Source organism: Anabrus simplex, chromosome 8, assembly GCF_040414725.1.
Source record: "Anabrus simplex isolate iqAnaSimp1 chromosome 8, ASM4041472v1, whole genome shotgun sequence".
Taxonomy (NCBI): domain Eukaryota; kingdom Metazoa; phylum Arthropoda; class Insecta; order Orthoptera; family Tettigoniidae; genus Anabrus; species Anabrus simplex.
The window spans coordinates 131,721,663-131,740,779 of NC_090272.1; the positions used below are offsets into that span (position 1 = coordinate 131,721,663).

The following is a 19,117-nucleotide window of genomic DNA, read 5'->3' on the forward strand; positions in this document are numbered from 1 at the left end:
GGAGGCTGTGGATTTACATATAAGCTCTACAGTGTGTAGGTACTGTAAGAAAGGAAATTAATAGTGTTTTGGGTTAATCAGATGAACTGATAGTAGATCCCAGGGAATCACTGGACAGGTGGAAGAAACCTTTTGAAAATCTTCTAAACGTAAAAGGAAATATTTCGGGTGACATTGTGAACAACCCAACTCATGGGGAGGAGGATAATGATGTTGGTGAAATTACACTTGAGGAAGTGGAAAGAATGATAAATAAACTCCATTGTCATAAAGCAGTAGGAATAGATGAAATTAGACCTGAAATGGTAAAATATAGTGGGAAGGCAGGTATAGAATGGCTTCATAGAGTAATAAGATTAGCATGAAATGTTAGTAAGGTATGGTACCTTGTCATTGGACAAATGCAGTAATTGCACCTGTTTATAAGCAAGGGAACAGGAAGGATTGCAACAACTATTGAGATACCTGTTTTACATTATATGAGGTGTCAGTTTTATTTTGTGTTAAGATAAGAAGGAAGCATGTCAGGGTAAGGAATAAGACAGGAAAGAATAAAGCAGAAGAAAATATCAGGAAATCGAAGTGATGTGCAAAAATATACATGAAAATAAGAGGAAAGGCAGGGTAGAGTTTACAATAGTGTTGGAAGAGGATACACATTGTGGTTAAAGGTATGCTATGTAGACTTGTAAGAAAGATGAGGAAAGAAAGAATATGCACAAAGCAGGTGAAGAGGAAGATGGAAAGATAACTCAACTGGAGGAGGTAAAAATAAATGGATAGATTATTTTAATGTACTTCTGAATGTGTGAATTGGTTTAGGCAAGATTATAGGACAGTTAACAGAAATGCAATATGTCTTTATAAGTCCAATACTACAGCCCTCTTCAATATGAAACAAAGATAGCAAAGCAACAGGAATGTGGAAGAGAAGTGATGATGACATTCCTCGATTTAGACTACTTGCAGTCAATCCAGGAATTTAATTTGAATCTGCCTTGTCGATATTCAACATCCTGTAATAAGATATCTATATATATAAAATAAGAGTACATTGCTCATTGTACATTGCTCAGAATTTGAAAAGCATGGTATTTCTGTATCGGCCATGTCCATAGTAACAAGGAAATGCAATTTTTACTTTTCTGTAATTTCTGTCTGTCTGTACACGCATCACGAGAAAACGGCTGAAGAGAATTTAATGAAAATCGGTATGTGAAGTCAGGGGACGAGCCACTATAATCTAGGCTATAAATAATTTTACTCACGCTGAGTGAAATGGTAGTTTAGGGGAAGGCCTAAAATTTAATTCTCGAATATTTATATTATTAGGGGTCCTATCGATAAATATTACAAAACGAAAGTTGTATAGAATTAAATTTGCAATTATTTATGTCATACATTTTTACTGTACCGGCTTTGATAACGCAGATATTCATGGACTTGTATTTTGTTGCCAAGTCCATATCAACGCCGAGCCACGAGAAAATGGGTTAACATAATTTAATGAAAGTTGGTGTATAAAGTTGGGGAATAAGAAACTACAGTCTAAGTTATAAACAATTTTATTCACCCTGGATGAAATTGTAGTTTAGGAGAAGGTGCCTAAAATTTAATTTTTAAATACCTATGTTATTGATCCTATCGAAAAGTACTACATAACAAAAGTTATAGAGAATACACTTTCCGACCATTTATGTTTTATTCAGTTTTACCGTACCGACTATGATAAGAGTGGTATTTCAGAGGCGAAAGGAAACTAAATGTGAAGGCCTACAATACTGAAAGCTCATAACATTGATCAACAATAACATTACATTGACCGTTGTTTGTTGTGATGTTCTTTGTCTTTTAAGCTGCCGCTCAATAGTTTCTCCAAGATATTCAGGTAATTCCTTTTTTGAACTGTGTACAAAAATATACTATCCTTTTCTATATTTGTAAAATTATTATTAGTATTATGCAGTTATGTTAGAGTATTATCATATCAAACTTCTAAACTTCTTCCTGATTGTCCAATGTACTGTGTTTTCACACTTCTGACAAGTCAAGCTCCTGATCTATCATAATGACTGACTATCAACTTTATGTGAATTAAGTAAGATCTTGTTATTATTATTGTTAGTTCTATAAGCTATTTCACTGTCATGTTTTTTAAAAGCTTAGACAATTATTATGAGTGTTTATTTTTATAAGAGAGAAATGCAAGATTTCTTTTTACTTTCTGATCTTTAAGTAGAGTTGTTTTTGGATCTGTTCATAATTTTATTCTTTGTTCTGTTAATGTAATGTTTAGAATATCCTACACTTTGTGATTTCATGAATTATTTTCATTTCTTTATTAAAATTATCTTTATTTAAGCGAGTATTAAATGCTCTATTAATTAGACTATAGAAGGTTGGCTTTTTTAATTGTTGGCCAGGGTGATTAGAATCTATTCTAATAATGGTATTAGTTTGTGTAGGTTTCCTAAATATTAGGTATTCAAATTGGTTTGATTTGATTTTCCTTTAAAAAGTTCATTACATAATTTGAAACGAGAAAAATAGATATTGCCTCCGTGGCTTAGGCAGCAGCATGCCGACCTCTCACCGCTGGGTACCGTGGTTCAAATCCCGGTCACTCCATGTGAGATTTGTGCTGGATGAAGTGGAGGTGGGACAAGTTTTTCTCCGGGTACTCCAGTTTTCCCTGTCATCTTTCATTTGAGCAACATTCTCCAATATCATTTCATTTCATCTGTCAGTCATTAATTATTGCCCCAGAGGAGTGCAACAGGCTTCATCAGCCGGCACAATTCCTAACCTCGCCGCTAGATGGGGCTTCATTCGTTCCATTCCTGAGCTGGTCAAATGACTGGAGACAGGGTGTGGATTTTCATTTTTAAAAATAGATATTATATAATAACTGTGTTTCAATTGTTTGTTTTACGTAATGTTTTGATAGTAGTTGAACGTCTTATTAAGTTTGCATTCTGATCAGGAAACTGGATTTTGAAGAATATTATTTTGCTGAAGAAATTCTTGAATCATGTATGATGTGAAATAAACATTATATTTATTTCATTATGTTGGTGGTATCATTCTTGAACAATTTAAAACTTCCATTAGCTATGAATACTGACAATGCAGATTCAAATTAAATTCCTTGATTCACTTAATGGCGTACACTAGTTACCCTGACAAAGGTATGGAAAGTCATGAAGTAGTAAGGATTTGGAAAACAACTGATTGAATACATGCAAGCAATATACAACAATTGTAACAGCAGTGTCAAGTCCCCCTGTATGTAGGACAGAATGGTTTCGGAATGTAACTGGACTAAGACAAGGAAATGTACTGTTGCCATTATTGTTCATAATGGTAATGGATGAAGTGATGAAGGAAATAAAGAAACAAATTACTGGAGACAGGAAGCTAAAGGTGATGTCATTTACAGATGACATTTTGGTGTGGGAGAGAAAGTTCAAGGTTGGCTGGACATGCTGAGTGTGAATATTGGTAAGTATGGAAATAAATAAATATACTGAGCGAGTTGGCTATTCAGTTAGGGTCATGTAGCTGTGAGCTGGCATTCAGGAGATAGTAGGTTTGAATCCCACCTTCAGTAGCCCTGAAGATGTTTTTCCGTGTTTTCCCATTATCGCATCTGGTAAATGCTGAGTTTGTACCTTAATTAAGGCCAAGGCTGCTACCTTCCCAATCCTAGCCCTTTCGCATCCTTGCATTGCCAAAAACGTTTGATGTGTTAGTGCAACATTAAACCACTAGCAAAAATAAAATAAATACGTGCGGAGAAAAGCAAGGCAATGGTGTTGGTCAGAGGAGAAAGAGAAAGGAAAGGTACTGTAAACACTGGGGGACAGTACCTTGAAATTGTGGAAAACTTCAAGTTATTGGGAAGCAAAGTGATGCAGGATTGGACATAGAGTTAGTAAATGGATACATCAGGGGGATGGATTTTACCAGAGTGTGATGAACTTTATCTGGCACAAGGAAGTGTAAAGAGGTGATGTATAAGATTTTATTATAGCTCAATATGGACACATGCAACAGACTTGGACATTGGTGAAAAGACAGAGATGACATGGACCAAATACGGGCCAAAGAGATGACATTTTAAAGAAGTATGATAGGAAAGACAAGAAAGGACAGAATAAGATATGAAGATGTCTGGAAGGAAATGAGGAGAATGGAGAGATTTTTTGCTATTTGCTTTGTTGCACCGACACAGATAGGTCTTATGGCGATGATGGAACAGGAAAGGCCTAGGGATAGGAAGGAAGCAGCCATGGCCTTAATTAAGATACATCCCCAGCATTTGCCTGGTGTGAAAATGAGAAACCACGGAAAACCATCTTCAGGGCTGCCGACAGTGGGATTCGAACCCACTTTCTCCCGGATGCAAGCTCGCAGCTGCACGCCCCTAACCGCATGGCCAACTTGCCAGGTAGAATGGAGAGAAATCAACTGAGATGGTATGGACATGTTAAGAGAATGGAAGAGAGGTAGACCCAGACTAAGGTGGTTGGACTCGATCAAGAAGAGCTTAATAAGAAGCAACCTGGATTGGAACATGGTTGAAGAGCAGCAATAATGGTTGGAGAAAGGAAGATGGAAAGGTGCCATTAACATCCTGATTCACTCAAGAAGAAAAGGAAAATTGTTGTTGTTGTTGATGATGATGATGATGATGATGATGATGATGATCATACTCATCAAGTTGAGTGTCAAGTCCCCTAATATGTAGGACAGAATGTTGCAACTTGGTAGGTTTGAATGACTTTGCAATAAATCATGTAAAATGTTGTTAATTGCTGACAAGAATTGTAAAACTATAAATGAAGGTTGTAAATAAAATAGTGGCAATACTGCTGGAAGGTAGTGTTGGCTACTGAATGCATGATTCGAAGCAGTGTATCGATTCATTCAAGTGTCCGAGTGAATCGATTCACAGGAACGGCGAGCTTATGGCACACGATTCAGCTTACTCCCAGCGGACAGTGCTGAGTGGCGCACTCACTGGACGTTGACGGGGAGCCGAGCTTCCGCTGCAGCGAGACATTGAATCGTGGCACATCGAAAGAATCGTGAACGAACGCGGCTCAGTGAGACACATGATACACACGGCTCCTTATCGGTTCACTGGACACGCGGAGAGCCGAGCTTCCGCTGCATCGAGACATACAGTGAGCCATGGCACACGGAAAGAATCGTGAACGAGCCGGCTCAGTCAGACACAAGATACGCACGGCTCTTTATCGGCTCACTGCAGCCAGACATGCAGTGAGCCACGCTACACTGAAACAATCGTATGCTATAATGGACTCTCGAGCTCAGCTCATTTAAAAATAATACCCATTTGCATTCACTGTCATCTTCTTACAGGGAAGTTTAAATAATAGATGGATTTATTTGCAGTGTTAAAAAGGTAGTCACAACATAATTCTGAAGTAGCTAGTAAGTAGGTAGGCTATTAGGTTATACTATTTATTAGTTTAATGAATCTTAGTATTATAACTTAATTGACATTTGACAATTAAACTCGACTCTAGCCTGCCCTATGACTATGAGTCATGCTCATGACCACTCAAAAGTACCTGTTTTATACTGGGAAGAACGGCTCAGTATTTTCTCAGTTCATATGTCACATCGTTGCACAAGACTTCAATCATATGTGGACAGACGCAATAACAGTATGTTGAATCAGAAAACCAGCGGGCTACTGCACATCTCAGGTAGCCTATACAAAATATGACGATTTAAAAAAATCCTCATCTGATAGAAAAATACATCTTTTCAAAAATGAATGAGCGAGTTGTCGTGCGGTTAATATCGCGTGGCTATGCGCTTGCATTCGGGGGATGGTGGGTTCGAATCCCACCGTCGGCAGCTGTTAAGATGGTTTTCCGTAGTTTCCCCATTTTTACACCAGGAAATGCTGGGACTGTACCTTAATTCAGGCCATGGCTGCTACCTTCCTAATCCTAACCTTTCCCACCCTGCGTCGCCGGAAACCTTCGATGTATTAAAGTAACTAGCATTTTTTCTAAGAAAGGAGTTCATAGTATGAAGACCAGATGGCAGCTGTGAGCACTGAATGCTGTTGGTGCTGTCTCAGCACATACTACACAGATGCAGTAGGAGCGGTGACCAATGAGCCGTGAATCGGATCACTGTATCGATTCAGTAACGTGAACGGAATCAAATGAATCGATTCAGTAAAATGAATCGAATGTCCCATCACTACTGGAAGGACGTTATAACATCACACATTCAGTAGCAGGCAGTGAAAGACATCAGCTGGAGCTTGTGTAATTGTACAGAATGCCTGAAGCAGTTGATGTAGTGAGTGGTGGTGTTTGTCTGAGCAGTTGAAGTGGGCAGCATGTTCCGGACTGCCTTAACACATGTTTACAAAGTCAGAACATCGATTGTGGATCAAAATACGGGTGGGCCACAGAAAAAATACACAGGAACATCATCAAGGCTTATGTGAAGCCTGTGGCAATGATGCGTTACCATACTGGACCGTTGTAAGAGAGTAAACGTGTTCCGTGGGGCTGGGATGTACCTGCAGATTTACTCCACACAGGTCGACCATCCATTTCCAGCGACCAGGTAGAGTTAGTGTGAGGCCACATTTTTATAGACCACTAATGAACTGTCTGAGAATTGTCCTTAGAAGTTGGGATTAGTCATCAGTCGGTGTGGCACGTGCTGATGAACATTCTCAACCTGAGTAAACTTGTATCCTGTTCAGTTCCCTACTAAGATGTACAGAAATGTGACTGGTATGCTGTAGCTGGTGTTCATCTCAACACATATTGCAATGAAGGGGATGCATTTTGTGGTGTATTATGGCCATTGACAAAATATGGGTATGGGCATATGAGCCCGAACTACAATGGCAGTGGAATGAATGGCACCATCCAAGATCTCCATGTCCAAAGAAAATTCGACAGGAACCCGGTAGGGAGAGGTTCGTGATGATAGTAGCATATGACGCTAAAGTTATCATCATTAGTCATGCTGTACCCCAAGGTGGAACTGTTCACACAGCATTCTATCGCTGTTTCCTTGAGCACCACTTTCACCTGACTACGGGGTGGAGATGTCCAAATTTCTTGCAGGATAATTCCCCTTGCATCTTGCATGACAATGCATATGTGAAAGAAGCACTTACTACTGTGTTGTACAGGTGCTGTGATCAACTGAGGCTACCTTATAGCAGCATATAGCATGGGCATGGGCAGTCCTCTAAGTCTGGTGATCACAAATTTCTTTATGGAAAAGTTCGAACAAACAGCACTCGAGACCGCACCACTGAAACCTAAGATGTAGCTTCACTTTGTAGATGACACCTTTGTGATCAGGAGCCACGGACAGGAACAGCTACAGATGTTTCTGCGGCATCTGAATAGTATTAACACCAATATTCAGTTCACTATGAAGACAGAAAACATAGGAAAACTCGCTTTCCTCAATGTTCTGGTAATGAAAATGGCCTATTTAAACATGGGACACACAGATTGCTATCTTCAGAAGACATCCAACCACCACCCACAATAAAAAATATGGAGTGATTAAGATGCTAGCCAACCGTGCAAGGAGAATTTGTCAACCTCAGCACTTAAACGAGAAGCTCAGCCACCTCAGTATGGCCCTACTCGCTAATGCATACAGCCATAGAGATATCCGGTGAGCACTCCATCCCAGACGTCACACAACCAGGGAGAAAGAAGAGGAGTGGCCGGCTAAAGCCTTTCTGCCATATATTGGAAAGACAGCAGACAGAATAGGGAGGCTACTGGAGTCCCACGGGGTAAAAACCATATATAGGCCAATGAAGAAAATCCTGGAATATACCAAGGTCTGTTAAAGACAAGCACCATCCTCTCTCCACAGCTGGTGTCTACAAGATCCCATGCAGCTGCAGCCAGGTTTACATAGGCACAACCAAATGCAGCATCGCCACACAATTGAAGGAGCATAACAGACGTAGTCAGCTGGGACAAGCAGTAAAATCATCACTCGCTGAACATTCACTGCTGGCAGGCCATGACATACAGTACAGCAACACCAAAGTACTGTATATATAATTTCGTGTGGCTATTTCTAGCCGGGTGCAGCCCTTGTAAGGCAGACCCTCCGATGAGGGTGGGCGGCATCTGCCATGTGTAGGGAACTGCGTGTTATTGTGATGGAGGATAGTGTTATGTGTGGTGTGTGAGTTGCAGGGATGTTGGGGACAGCAAAAACACCCAGCCCCCGAGCCATTGGAATTAACCAATGAAGGTTAAACATCCCGACCTGGCCAGGAATCAAACCCAGGACCCTCTGAACTGAAGGCCAGTACACTGACCATTCAGCCAACAAGTCGGACACCAAAGTACTGTCAACTACTGTATCGTACCACGCCTGGCTACAAAGGGAAGCCATTGAAATCCTGAAGCACACCAACAGCTTCAGCCGTAGGGAGGAATGTGAATGGGTAAACAAAGCCTGGATTCCAGTCCTGAAAACCTTAAATCCTGGAGGACACGATGGCCGCGCCATACCAGAAAAAGCAATGAGTGATCAGTTGCCTGTCACCACCAAGGCAGGTCGACATACATCGGGCTCCTTAATGCTTCAGTCATTGGTCAAAGAACAGGCAATCCGTGACCAACCCTCCATTATGGCGGACCAATAGGCGAGCAACGCACCGTAGCCTGCACTATATAATGAGATGGAATTGCAACACCATCCCATTTCACTGTGAGCTTCGCTGCTATTGAAGTCAGTCGGAACCCTTGATAATGCCAAACACAATCTTGGGTGAAACATCGGGACCATCACATGCTCGTGGACCACAGCCTACAAGCCCGGAAGACACTGACATGATTTGAGGCCAACTTGCTGATGGCATCCTACAGCTGCCTCACATTCAGCAAGGTCCAGAACTTCACTGATTATATTGAAGGGATATAATGAAAGTTTTGCTGATGACTGCAGTAACTCTTGGTAATATGTGTGTTGCCACTATTTTATTTACAAACCTCGGAGCAGTCCTTGCCAGTGTCTCATAGAGACTATGAATTATTAGTTGTTTATCTCACTTACCAATTGGTTACGTGTTTATGTCTCTTCCATTAAAGTGAATAATTAAGATTTTACTGTAATGTCTCTGAAAGCTGGACCTCAAAATGAAACATTTTTACACATTGGAGACCCCACATTTTTGTGACATTTATCATCCAGCCTAACTGCTTCCTACCTGATGTTGATACTTCTTTGCAGTGTAAGCCACACATGACCAAAGAATCCACCTGCCAGTGTGACACCTCTTGTTGGACATTCTTCTAATTCAGTAAGTGATGTGACCTATAACACACAAAGATCACCTAGCTATGTGCCTTTGTATTTACTCATGTATACAGCTCATTGAGCTGAGTACAATTATAAAATCTACAGAACTGACTGAAAAAACATACTTCAAATTCCCAAGTAAATCCTTCACTGACTGCCTAAGAGTATATATGCGACAGTGGCATCTGGTTTTAAAAGCTGCCTGTAACTGTTTAATACACTTAGATTAGGTCTATAAAACACAGATGTCTATTTCTCTTATAGTACACTCATTTGCAAAAGAAAATTCCACACCCATATCGAACAGTGCACGGTTGCAGCGGCGTAAAGGTTATATTTTGTTTTTTTCAGAGGCCTTCTGCCCCAATATAGTTTAATTGTTATTGTAATCAATATTTAATGTAAGACCTTACCTGCGGGTCATTCTGCTGTCTTTCCTGTACGGCCATTACCAAGCTCCTGTCTCCTGCTAAACTACACCAGTGGCAATAAAAATAAAAGTTTCCATACCGCTGGCCCCTCAGCCTCACCACCAAGTCTGTACCCTAAAGCATTTATTCCAACAACAATTCTGCCGCCAAGATTTTACTGTTTCAGCGCCCTGCAGCCGTGTGGCACCTTACCCCCACTGTGGTGGGGTAAGGGCCCACCCCACTACCGTGATGTCTTCCTGGGTACGGCGCGCCGGAGTCTTGCTCCCGGCACAGGCTGATGTGCAGCGCACCATCCGCCAGCTTATCTCTGGACTGTGAACAAACCTTGTATCTGCGGCGTGCTTTACCACGACTACCCCTCTCATAGAGCGGGAGAGAGGTATCTCAGGGTATTTGAGGGGTCCGGGTGACCTCGACAGAACTTTGGCAGCGGCGACTGGTCTTGCCGTCAAAATTAATCGACAGCTAATGTACTTCTTCAGCTACGTGAACACTCTATATCTGCATTAATACATTTTTGCTTCAAATCAACCTTTGGTGGACTTAGAAAAATATTACTTCCATGAATTAATGTTTTTGTTTCGCAATTCTACTACAACAAAGAAACTCTAAAACTGGACTTAAACTAGTCCCACCCATCTATATCAAACAAATTAAGAGACCTCCGACTACGGAAAAATTGTATTTTCTCTTCTAAATTCTTCTTCAACTAATCAGCAACAAACTTGGACTTTGTTTTGGAAATTTTTTTTTAACATTCTTCTGTGTCACCCCTTGGAAGGACTTTTGGGGGGGGAAGGTCTGTACCGGGCGGTACACCTCTACGACGCAAGTTCAAATCTTGCGCCAATTGAAACTCCTCTACAGGAGAAACTCTGAACTTTAAAAACGGAATCAACTCAACTGTTTATCAGAAGATGTCTCTGGGTGTTTTGATTTGCTTTTGTTGATCAAGAAGTGTGGACATTCTCTAACAGATGTCTCTACTAAAAACTATGATTATGCACTCTGGTGCGAAGGAATGAACTTTCTTGGAGAAATTTTGTATTCATAAGTTTTGTCTTTACTAAATTTTGTTCTTTCATTTGAGAGTTGGCAATATTAAGCTTCCTTTCCGCCTGTTTTGAATTTAACCAATCCTAAATTTCTGTAATTAATATCCCACCAATAAGGTGTTTCTTCATCGATTTGTGTATAACTTTTTGCTGTTAGCCAATAAACTTTTGTGGGCGGGTCTTAATCATTCATGAAAGGTCTTGAATTTTCCGCGAGGGTATAAAACTGCTGATTTTCTTGTCTCCGGGCCACTTCAACAACATCTTGCTTAGTGTATAGAAGCATAGCAGGGGGCGGGTAGCACCTCTTTCTTCGGGCAGCAGCTCTTCAACAAGGTAATGGCCGATTAACATCTTTCTTTCCTCTTTGCTAGCTCAGCAGTTTAACTCGTGGGGAAGGTTTGAAACATTTACTATGTAACCTATCTCTTTAAAATGTAAATCCCTTTTCTGTCTTTGTAAAAACTACAAATTTCTTCAACTGTAAATCGGGGATAGAGAGTGCTTTACCCTCTCGAGCGCCCCTTCATTTTGAAGTTGAGGTGACTACATTTTCATAACTGTTTCTTCTCTTCCTTAATGTGTTAAAGTTTTCTCATATGAGTCACCTCCCTAGCTTGGGATTAGGCCCTGTGTAATCGGCCGAGAGCCACTTTGGTTTTAAAATGTGTATTTAGGAGTGCAAGTTCACGCCTCCAGTCCTCACTGTAATTTGGGCCAGTAATTTACCCTGTTGTTTTTCCTTCATTGCGAAGGTCCTGTAGGTTGTGTACAAGTTACCCCTGTTTATTTATAAGTGTGCCTTGAGGGCAGTTTGTAGTAAAGTCCGTTTATGGCCTCTTAATAGGCTTGAAAGATTGAGAGCGTGTCAGCTCTTTCTGGTATTTTGAAAAGGTGCCTCGGGGAGGCGTGACATTTTGATTGCTGGGAGCTAGTGCTCCATGTAATTAGGGGCGTTCTGCCCTTTGATAATTTGTGGTTGTGAGCTGAGAGCTCAGACTTTGGGGCTCGTAGCCCAGAATTTGTAATATCCTCTTAACTTGTGCTGTCGTTTGTAAAGTTGCATTGTACCTGATTTTTCTTTGTTATTTCACCCAGTGAAAATTGTTAAATCTTGTTATCAGTTGAAAATATAACCTTTATTTAAATTTTAAAATTCATCTTTCGGACTTGTAGTTAGACCCATTCCAGCCCGCACCTTCTTTCACCTCTGCCTTCCACGGATAACTCCGCAGCAGCAGCAACAACAACAACAACAACAACAACAACAATAATAATAATAATAATAATAATAATAATAATAATAATAATAATAATAATAATAATAATAATAATGGTAATTTAATAATAGTGACCTCGGTCTCTTCTAATTTTTAAAGATATATTGTAAGGATGTCAAACTTACTGTTAAAATTAGAGTGGAAGGATTATCACAGAATATTATTATATCTCAGGATTTGTGATATAATTTTTCTGTGTGCTTATTTCTAGCCGGGTGCAGCCCTTGTAAGGAAGAACCTCCGCTGAGGGTGGACGGCATCTGCCATGTGTAGGTAACTGCGTGTTATTGATTGTGGTGGAGGATTGTGTTATGTGTGGTGTGTGAGTTGCAGGGATGTTGGGGACAACACAAACACCCAGTCCCCGAGCCAAGGGAATTAACCATTTAAGCTTAAAATTTCTGACCCGGTCGGCAGTCGAACCCGGGACCCTCTGGACTAAAGTCCAGTACGCTAACCATTTAGCCATAGAGCCGGACAAAATTATATACTATAATACTATGGTACAATAGTTTGGTATTATATTTTTCTATACATTTTTGATAAGCAGACGTGCAAAATAGGAACAAACAAACAATATTAAAAGACAAAAAATATACTGCCTACAACAGTACTAAACTGGAATCCGATTGATCACTTTCAACAATGTCCTCATAAAAATCTTTTGCTACTTCTGGTATGCTAAAATTCCTCATTAGTTTTAAGACATCCTTTTTCTTTTCATTGCTGACTATGTTTTTCTTTTCCAATGCAGTCACTTTCCTCATTTCTTGGCTGCAGTTTCTGGATTTTCATACCTCAACGTTTACAGGACTTCCGTTATAAGTGTCTGACACTGACAACAATTCCTTCTTCTTAGACTTTTCATAAACCATCACTCGCTGAGCAGTTATTTTAAAAGGCATCTTAGATTGCAGGGCTTTTAATGCGCTGGACTTGAGATCCTTTGCTTCCCAATCTTTATTTAATATCTTGACTATGCCATGTTGTTCCAGCATTTTATAGTATTCGATCGGTGAAAAAATATCTTCCCTTTTTCAGTAGTGTTTTTCCACTCTACCGAAGACTCTATCGGGAGGCACAAAGCTGTGGCTATGAATAGGGAAATAATGTACCAGTTTATTCAATTTTCTGCTTTCTTCCATAAAGGCCATTAGTGTGCAGATCATTACTGTAGTTTTATTTTGACTGCTACAGGAGTCAGAAATTAAATGAACTTCATTTGGGCCATTTCCTGACTGGGATGCCTCAATGTTTCTGAGAAAATCTAACAGAGCAGAGGCCACTTGGTTGCATCCTTTTGGTCCTTCTGTTTCAAGTCAAGTATAAAAAGCAATCCCTTCCTTTGTATGTGTTCGGGAGTGAATCACAATGCACAAATTATAAAGCCAAACCTGTCTTGAATAGAATACTTCACCTATGGGGAGCTTTGGTATTGGCTGATTCTGTTGTATACCAAAAAATACTTTAATCACATTTGGATTTTCTTCCTTCAGTATTGCATAGAACACTTTTATACAAAGTTTGTGTAACCTGAGGTTTGTTCTTATTTCATTCTTTTTCTCCAGATCTTGTTCCTTTTTCAATTTCAGGATACCAATCTTGCATGTTGAGCATGTAACTGTATGGGGAATTCTAAATGACAAATTAAAGCTGTGATAAAAATATGTTTGTATTTCAATAAAGAGCAAATAGGAAGGCCTGACGCTTCTCGTTTTTTTCAGAAATGCTTCCACATTTTGACTGTATTAAGTTTGGATGGTAAATATCCCCTTCTGGACTTTTTTCTTGAATAGTGTCTTTCTCTACACCTATATGTTTTGATGTCATTCCTTGTAGCCTGTGTAACTTCCTTATCTTTTGTGGTGCTGCAGTCTTCCCCTCGGTTTTCAGCTGGTAACTTCCCTGTTACGTGATATTTACTGGCCAAATGTGAGAGAGTGTCTTTAGACATCCCTCATGTTGACTGAAATGTTGCAGCACATACAGGTACTGGCTGGCCATCTTTTTTCCTTATGCTATACTTTACTGAAACGCCGAGTGTCGAGCGGCGGTAAATAACTCGACCCCACATAGGGGCCAATGGCTTTGGGTGGACGAGCCCTTTTGGCTGGAGTGATAGTCCTCTCAGTGTAGGAAATGACACTGGAACCCATCATCTGTGTCTTTGGCCCAACGACAAAACAGTCCGTTGCAGTTGTGGTACTAGAACCTGCATGTTGCATTTCATTTGTGCTGCAGGGTATAGTTCCAAGATCATAGTGTGTGGGTCACTTCCTTGCAAGCTGCTATCCACCTTGAACAAAATCCCACTTGTGGCACTTTTTCCTGGTGTCACTCCCTTCAACTCAAGTCCAACAACGATGGGATAAGGATGATGAGGCAGGTTTTTGGGTGACACTGGAAGACTCTAGTTTGGACCTGCACGTTGGCAGCAGATGTGTGATGGTCGTCTTTCTGAGACCCCGTGACTACTCAGGAATTCGGTCCTGCATCTGAGTTTGGGCAGGCCTATTTATGATCACCACTGCCTGCCCAGAATGGAGAAGGCCCTAGAAAATGTGGGCTAAACATTGGTAGTCACACTCTCATCCGCCCGGGAGGCCGCACCCAGTGGGTCACCCCTTATGCGATCAAAAAATGAAGATTACCAAAACTTTGATTATAGGAACCTGGAATGTTCGAACTCTACTTGATGTGAAAGACAATAACAGACCTACTGGGCGAGTTAGCCATGCGCTCAGGGGTGCGCGGCTGTAAGCTTGCATCTGGGAGATTAATCGGGAGATAGTGGGTTCGAGCTCCACTGTCAGCAGCCCTGAAGATGGTTTTCCGTAGTTTCCCATTTTCACACCAGGTAAATGCTGGGGCTGTACCTTAATTAAGGCCATGGCTGCTTCCTTCCAACTCCTAGACCTTTCCTGTCCCATCGTCGCCATAAGACCTATCTGTGTCGGTGCGATGTAAAGCCACCAGCAAAAAAAAAAAGACCTGAGAGAAGAACAGCGCTTGTCACCCATGAGCTTGGACAAATGAACATTGATACTACTGCCTTAACACGATTTAGCAATATTTCAATGTTAGCGATGCTCGGTATTGATATGGACTAAGCAACAAAAGTCTGAATTCATGAATATTTCTGTTATCATAGCCAGTACCTATGGCAAAAGTATACAATACATGGGTGATCGGAAATTGTATTCTCTATAAATTTTGCTACGCAGCATTTATTGATGGGACCACAAATAACATAGATATTTGAGAATTAAATTTTAGGCCTTCCCCTACACGAGCACCTCATCCAAGGTGAATAACTTTAGCTTAAAGTGTAGTGCCTTATTCCCCAAATTCTTAGTTAACCTACTTTCAGGTTAGGACCCCCATCTCTCCACAAGGAGTTAGAATACATCCACGGTTTCCCTGCCTGTATTAAGAGGCAACTAAAAGAGAACCCAGGGGCTTTCAACTTGGGAGCAGAATGGCATCAACGGAGCCCTACCTGAGCCTGGCATTGTTTCTACTTACTTATGCCAGTCTCCTCACTTTAATCTTTCCTCTCCGACTTCCCATTGTCAACTATTGTTTTCTTCTGTCCCCGATGGTATTAGTTTTACAAGGCCTAGAGAGTCATTCATTTTGATGCTCTTTATGGCCCTTCCTTTTCTTTTACTGCTAGCTTCATTTTTTGAAGGATTGGGCCTCTTTTTGCTGTCTGGTTGGCCTTGTGTAAATAGAGGGTGGTTGCATAGTTGTTCTTCCTCTTAAAAACATAATTATCACCATATTCCCCCCCTCCCCACCCAAAATAAGGTCTTGCTACGGTCTTGGCGTCTACGTTGTAATTATACTCGTATTACGCTACGTGTATGAGAATATTTTAAGTTATTTCCCGTAAATTCCATATTCAATTTCTTCGCGATTGTTCTTAATTATTATGTTGCTCTCCTCGTGTTTTATTTTTATTCATCTGGTTTTTGTTTCTTCTTTAAATGTGCTTCCATTTTATTATTTTTTATTGCAAAATTTCTTGTTTCAATGTACTTTCTTGTAATTTGGTTTTCACAGAATTGTTTGTTTTGTTGTTGTTGTTATGGTATCATTTACCGGTTTATGTTTTAACTTTATTTCCTTGTCGTACGACTGTAAGTTAGCATTGCCCCACAAGAATGTCTCCCTAATGCAATGTATTTGTTAATAATAATAATAATAATAATAATAATAATAATAATAATAATAATAATAATAATAATAATAATAATAATAACAATAATAGACACTACAAACCAGTCGTATTACCAGAAGCATTGTATGCGTCAGAAACGACCACAATTGGAGCATCAGAAATCATAGAAACAGGAAAAATAGAACGTAAAATTCTCAGAAAAATATTTGGACCAATACACAGAGATGGCATATGGATGAAACGACCTGACACACTGACAGACTCAGAGACGTGATCAGGAAACGCAAACTAACTATCTATGGGCACATACAGACAGGGCCGGATTAAAGGTGGGGCTAGAGCGGCTGCAGCCCCGGGCCCCGCGTGCCAAGGGGCCCCGGCCTAAAATTGTATGAAAAGGCAATACCTCCGTGCAAGTGTATGAATATTTATGCTTGCAAAATATCGAACACGCACTCTTCCTTCCTTCCTTCCTTCCTTCCTTCCTTCCTATAAGCTGTCCGCGTTAGTATTTCATCACTACTAGACTCAATTATCGTCCGGAGACACGAATCCTCGCTACTTACGCACTGTAATTATTGTAAAGATTATTTTTGACGAAAATTTAAATCTGGCAGCTTGCGAGTACGGGCAGAGGGGGAAGGGGGGAAGAGGTCTATAGGAAGTGAGCGGGAGGACAGGGGAAGCACGGTGGAATGCGCATGTTATACTACGGTATATCTTTGCATCAGGAAGAGAACTTCCAGTTCACCTCTGATTATTGAACCATTCGTAAGTTACAACTGTAATGTTCTTGTAAAATGGATAGAAAACATTCTAGTGGTGCCAAAAAACGTAAATTAAAATAACAACATTTCAAAGAAATTGAAAAGTTGCTGAAAATATCAACATTTTTGACAGGAAGTCTACAAGTTCATCGACGACTGAAGAGACTGTTACTGATGAATTGGAATCTTCTACAGATAAGCGAATAGTGTAATATCTAAGTCTACTGTTTTAAGAGAGATTATGTCTTTACGGAATTGGAAAGCATGAGCATTAGGAAGATGGTTTTAGGAACAATGAAAGGGAATCCTGGTGGGGGGGGGGGGTATTTTAAACTTCAGTCACATTATATAGAGTACTCGGAGTCGTAAATAATAAATTGCCGATCGCGTTGGTGTAGTGGTAGCAATAATGACTGCCAACCTCGAAGACCTAGGTACCTTCCCCGGCGTTGCCTGGGGCGGGTGGGGGGGGGGGGGGAGGGTAGGAGGGCGCGCTTGGTTACGGAGAAGGGGCCCCACATTTTTAAATAGCCCAGGGCCCAAAAACACCTTAATCCGGCACTGCATACAGAGAATGGACGACAACAGACTTACAAAGAAAATAATTGATGTAATAAACAGTTCAAGCAAGAAAACAAATTGGTATCATGAAAAAGAGGAAGACTTAAGGCCGGTGGAGATCAGCAGGCAACTGATAGGAACAGAAAAGAATTTAGAAACAAAATTAGGATTTAAAAATTTATAGTAAATGAGAAGAAGACAGGAAAATTGTGGACCGAACAAAGAAAACAGGAGTACAGCCAAAGGATGAAGACAGTTTGGGAAGAGAAGAGCAAGAAGGAAAAGAAATGAAAATAGTGTCATCATGAGATATTCGAGTTCAAACACTGTCCATAAGGAAAAAAATGAATGAATGAATGAATGAATGAATGAATAATAATAATAATAATAATAATAATAATAATAATATGGAATAATAATAATGGCTTTACATCCCACTAACTATTTTTATGGTTTTCGGAGACGCAGAGGTGCCACAATTATTTTGTCTCGCAGGATTTATTTTACGTGCCAGTAAATCTACCATGACTAGGCTGGCGTATTTGAGCACCTCCAAATACCACCGGTCTGAGCCAGGAGCGAACTTGCCGCCAAGCTGGGGTCAGAAGGCCAGCGTCTCAACCATTTGAGCCACCCTGCCCGGTAGACAAATATAGCGTTTCTGTAATATCCTTCCGCCTGCCTGCTATTTAGTTCGCTCCTTTCACCCCCCATGCAATATTTAAACAATTCCTGTGCCTTCACTAAAATGACGGTATTGGTAACTTCTAAACCATAAATGCGCAGATTACACATTTTTTTTTTTTTGCTAGGGGCTTTACGTCGCACCGACACAGATAGGTCTTATGGCGACGATGGGATAGGAAAGGCCTAGGAGTTGGAAGGAAGCGGCCGTGGCCTTAATTAAGGTACAGCCCCAGCATTTGCCTGGTGTGAAAATGGGAAACCACGGAAAACCATCTTCAGGGCTGCCGATAGTGGGATTCGAACCTACTATCTCCCGGATGCAAGCTCACAGCCGCGCGCCTCTACGCGCACGGCCAACTCGCCCGGTGATTACACATTTTAAAGAGTATTTCTTTTCAGTAAGATTGCCGAGGGGAATAAATTTATTTTGACTACGCGATTAATCTCAAAACATTGTTTCTAATGTTAAGGTTGATATTTTCTTGCAAACACACACACGTACACACACACACACACACACACACACACACACACGCGCGCGCGCGCGCGCGCGCTCTCTCTCTCTCTCTCTCTCTCTCTCTCTCTCTCACACACACACACACACACACACACACACACACACTTACTTACTTACCGGGGACTTCATTTTATAGCCTAATATGAAATGCTGCGAACTATTGCGTAAAATGCTTCTTGAGGGCTACAAATAAAAATGGTATGCTCTAAAACAAACGATACTGAAATTATTGTTCGTATATGCTGTTCACGTTTCCCTAGCAGCGAAGTATTTATTTATTGC

General features: G+C 40.6%; 1 protein-coding gene across 1 annotated transcript in view; it reads right to left on the minus strand.

Annotated features, from left to right (window-relative positions):
- The window catches only part of LOC136879337 (probable glutamate receptor), a 112,823-nt gene that overhangs the window by 58,616 nt on the left and 35,090 nt on the right, over nt 1-19,117 (minus strand). The window contains exon 3 of the mRNA XM_068229073.1: nt 9,260-9,366. Within this exon, the coding sequence (XP_068085174.1) occupies nt 9,260-9,366 (107 nt within the window). The remainder of the gene's footprint in view (nt 1-9,259; nt 9,367-19,117) is intronic.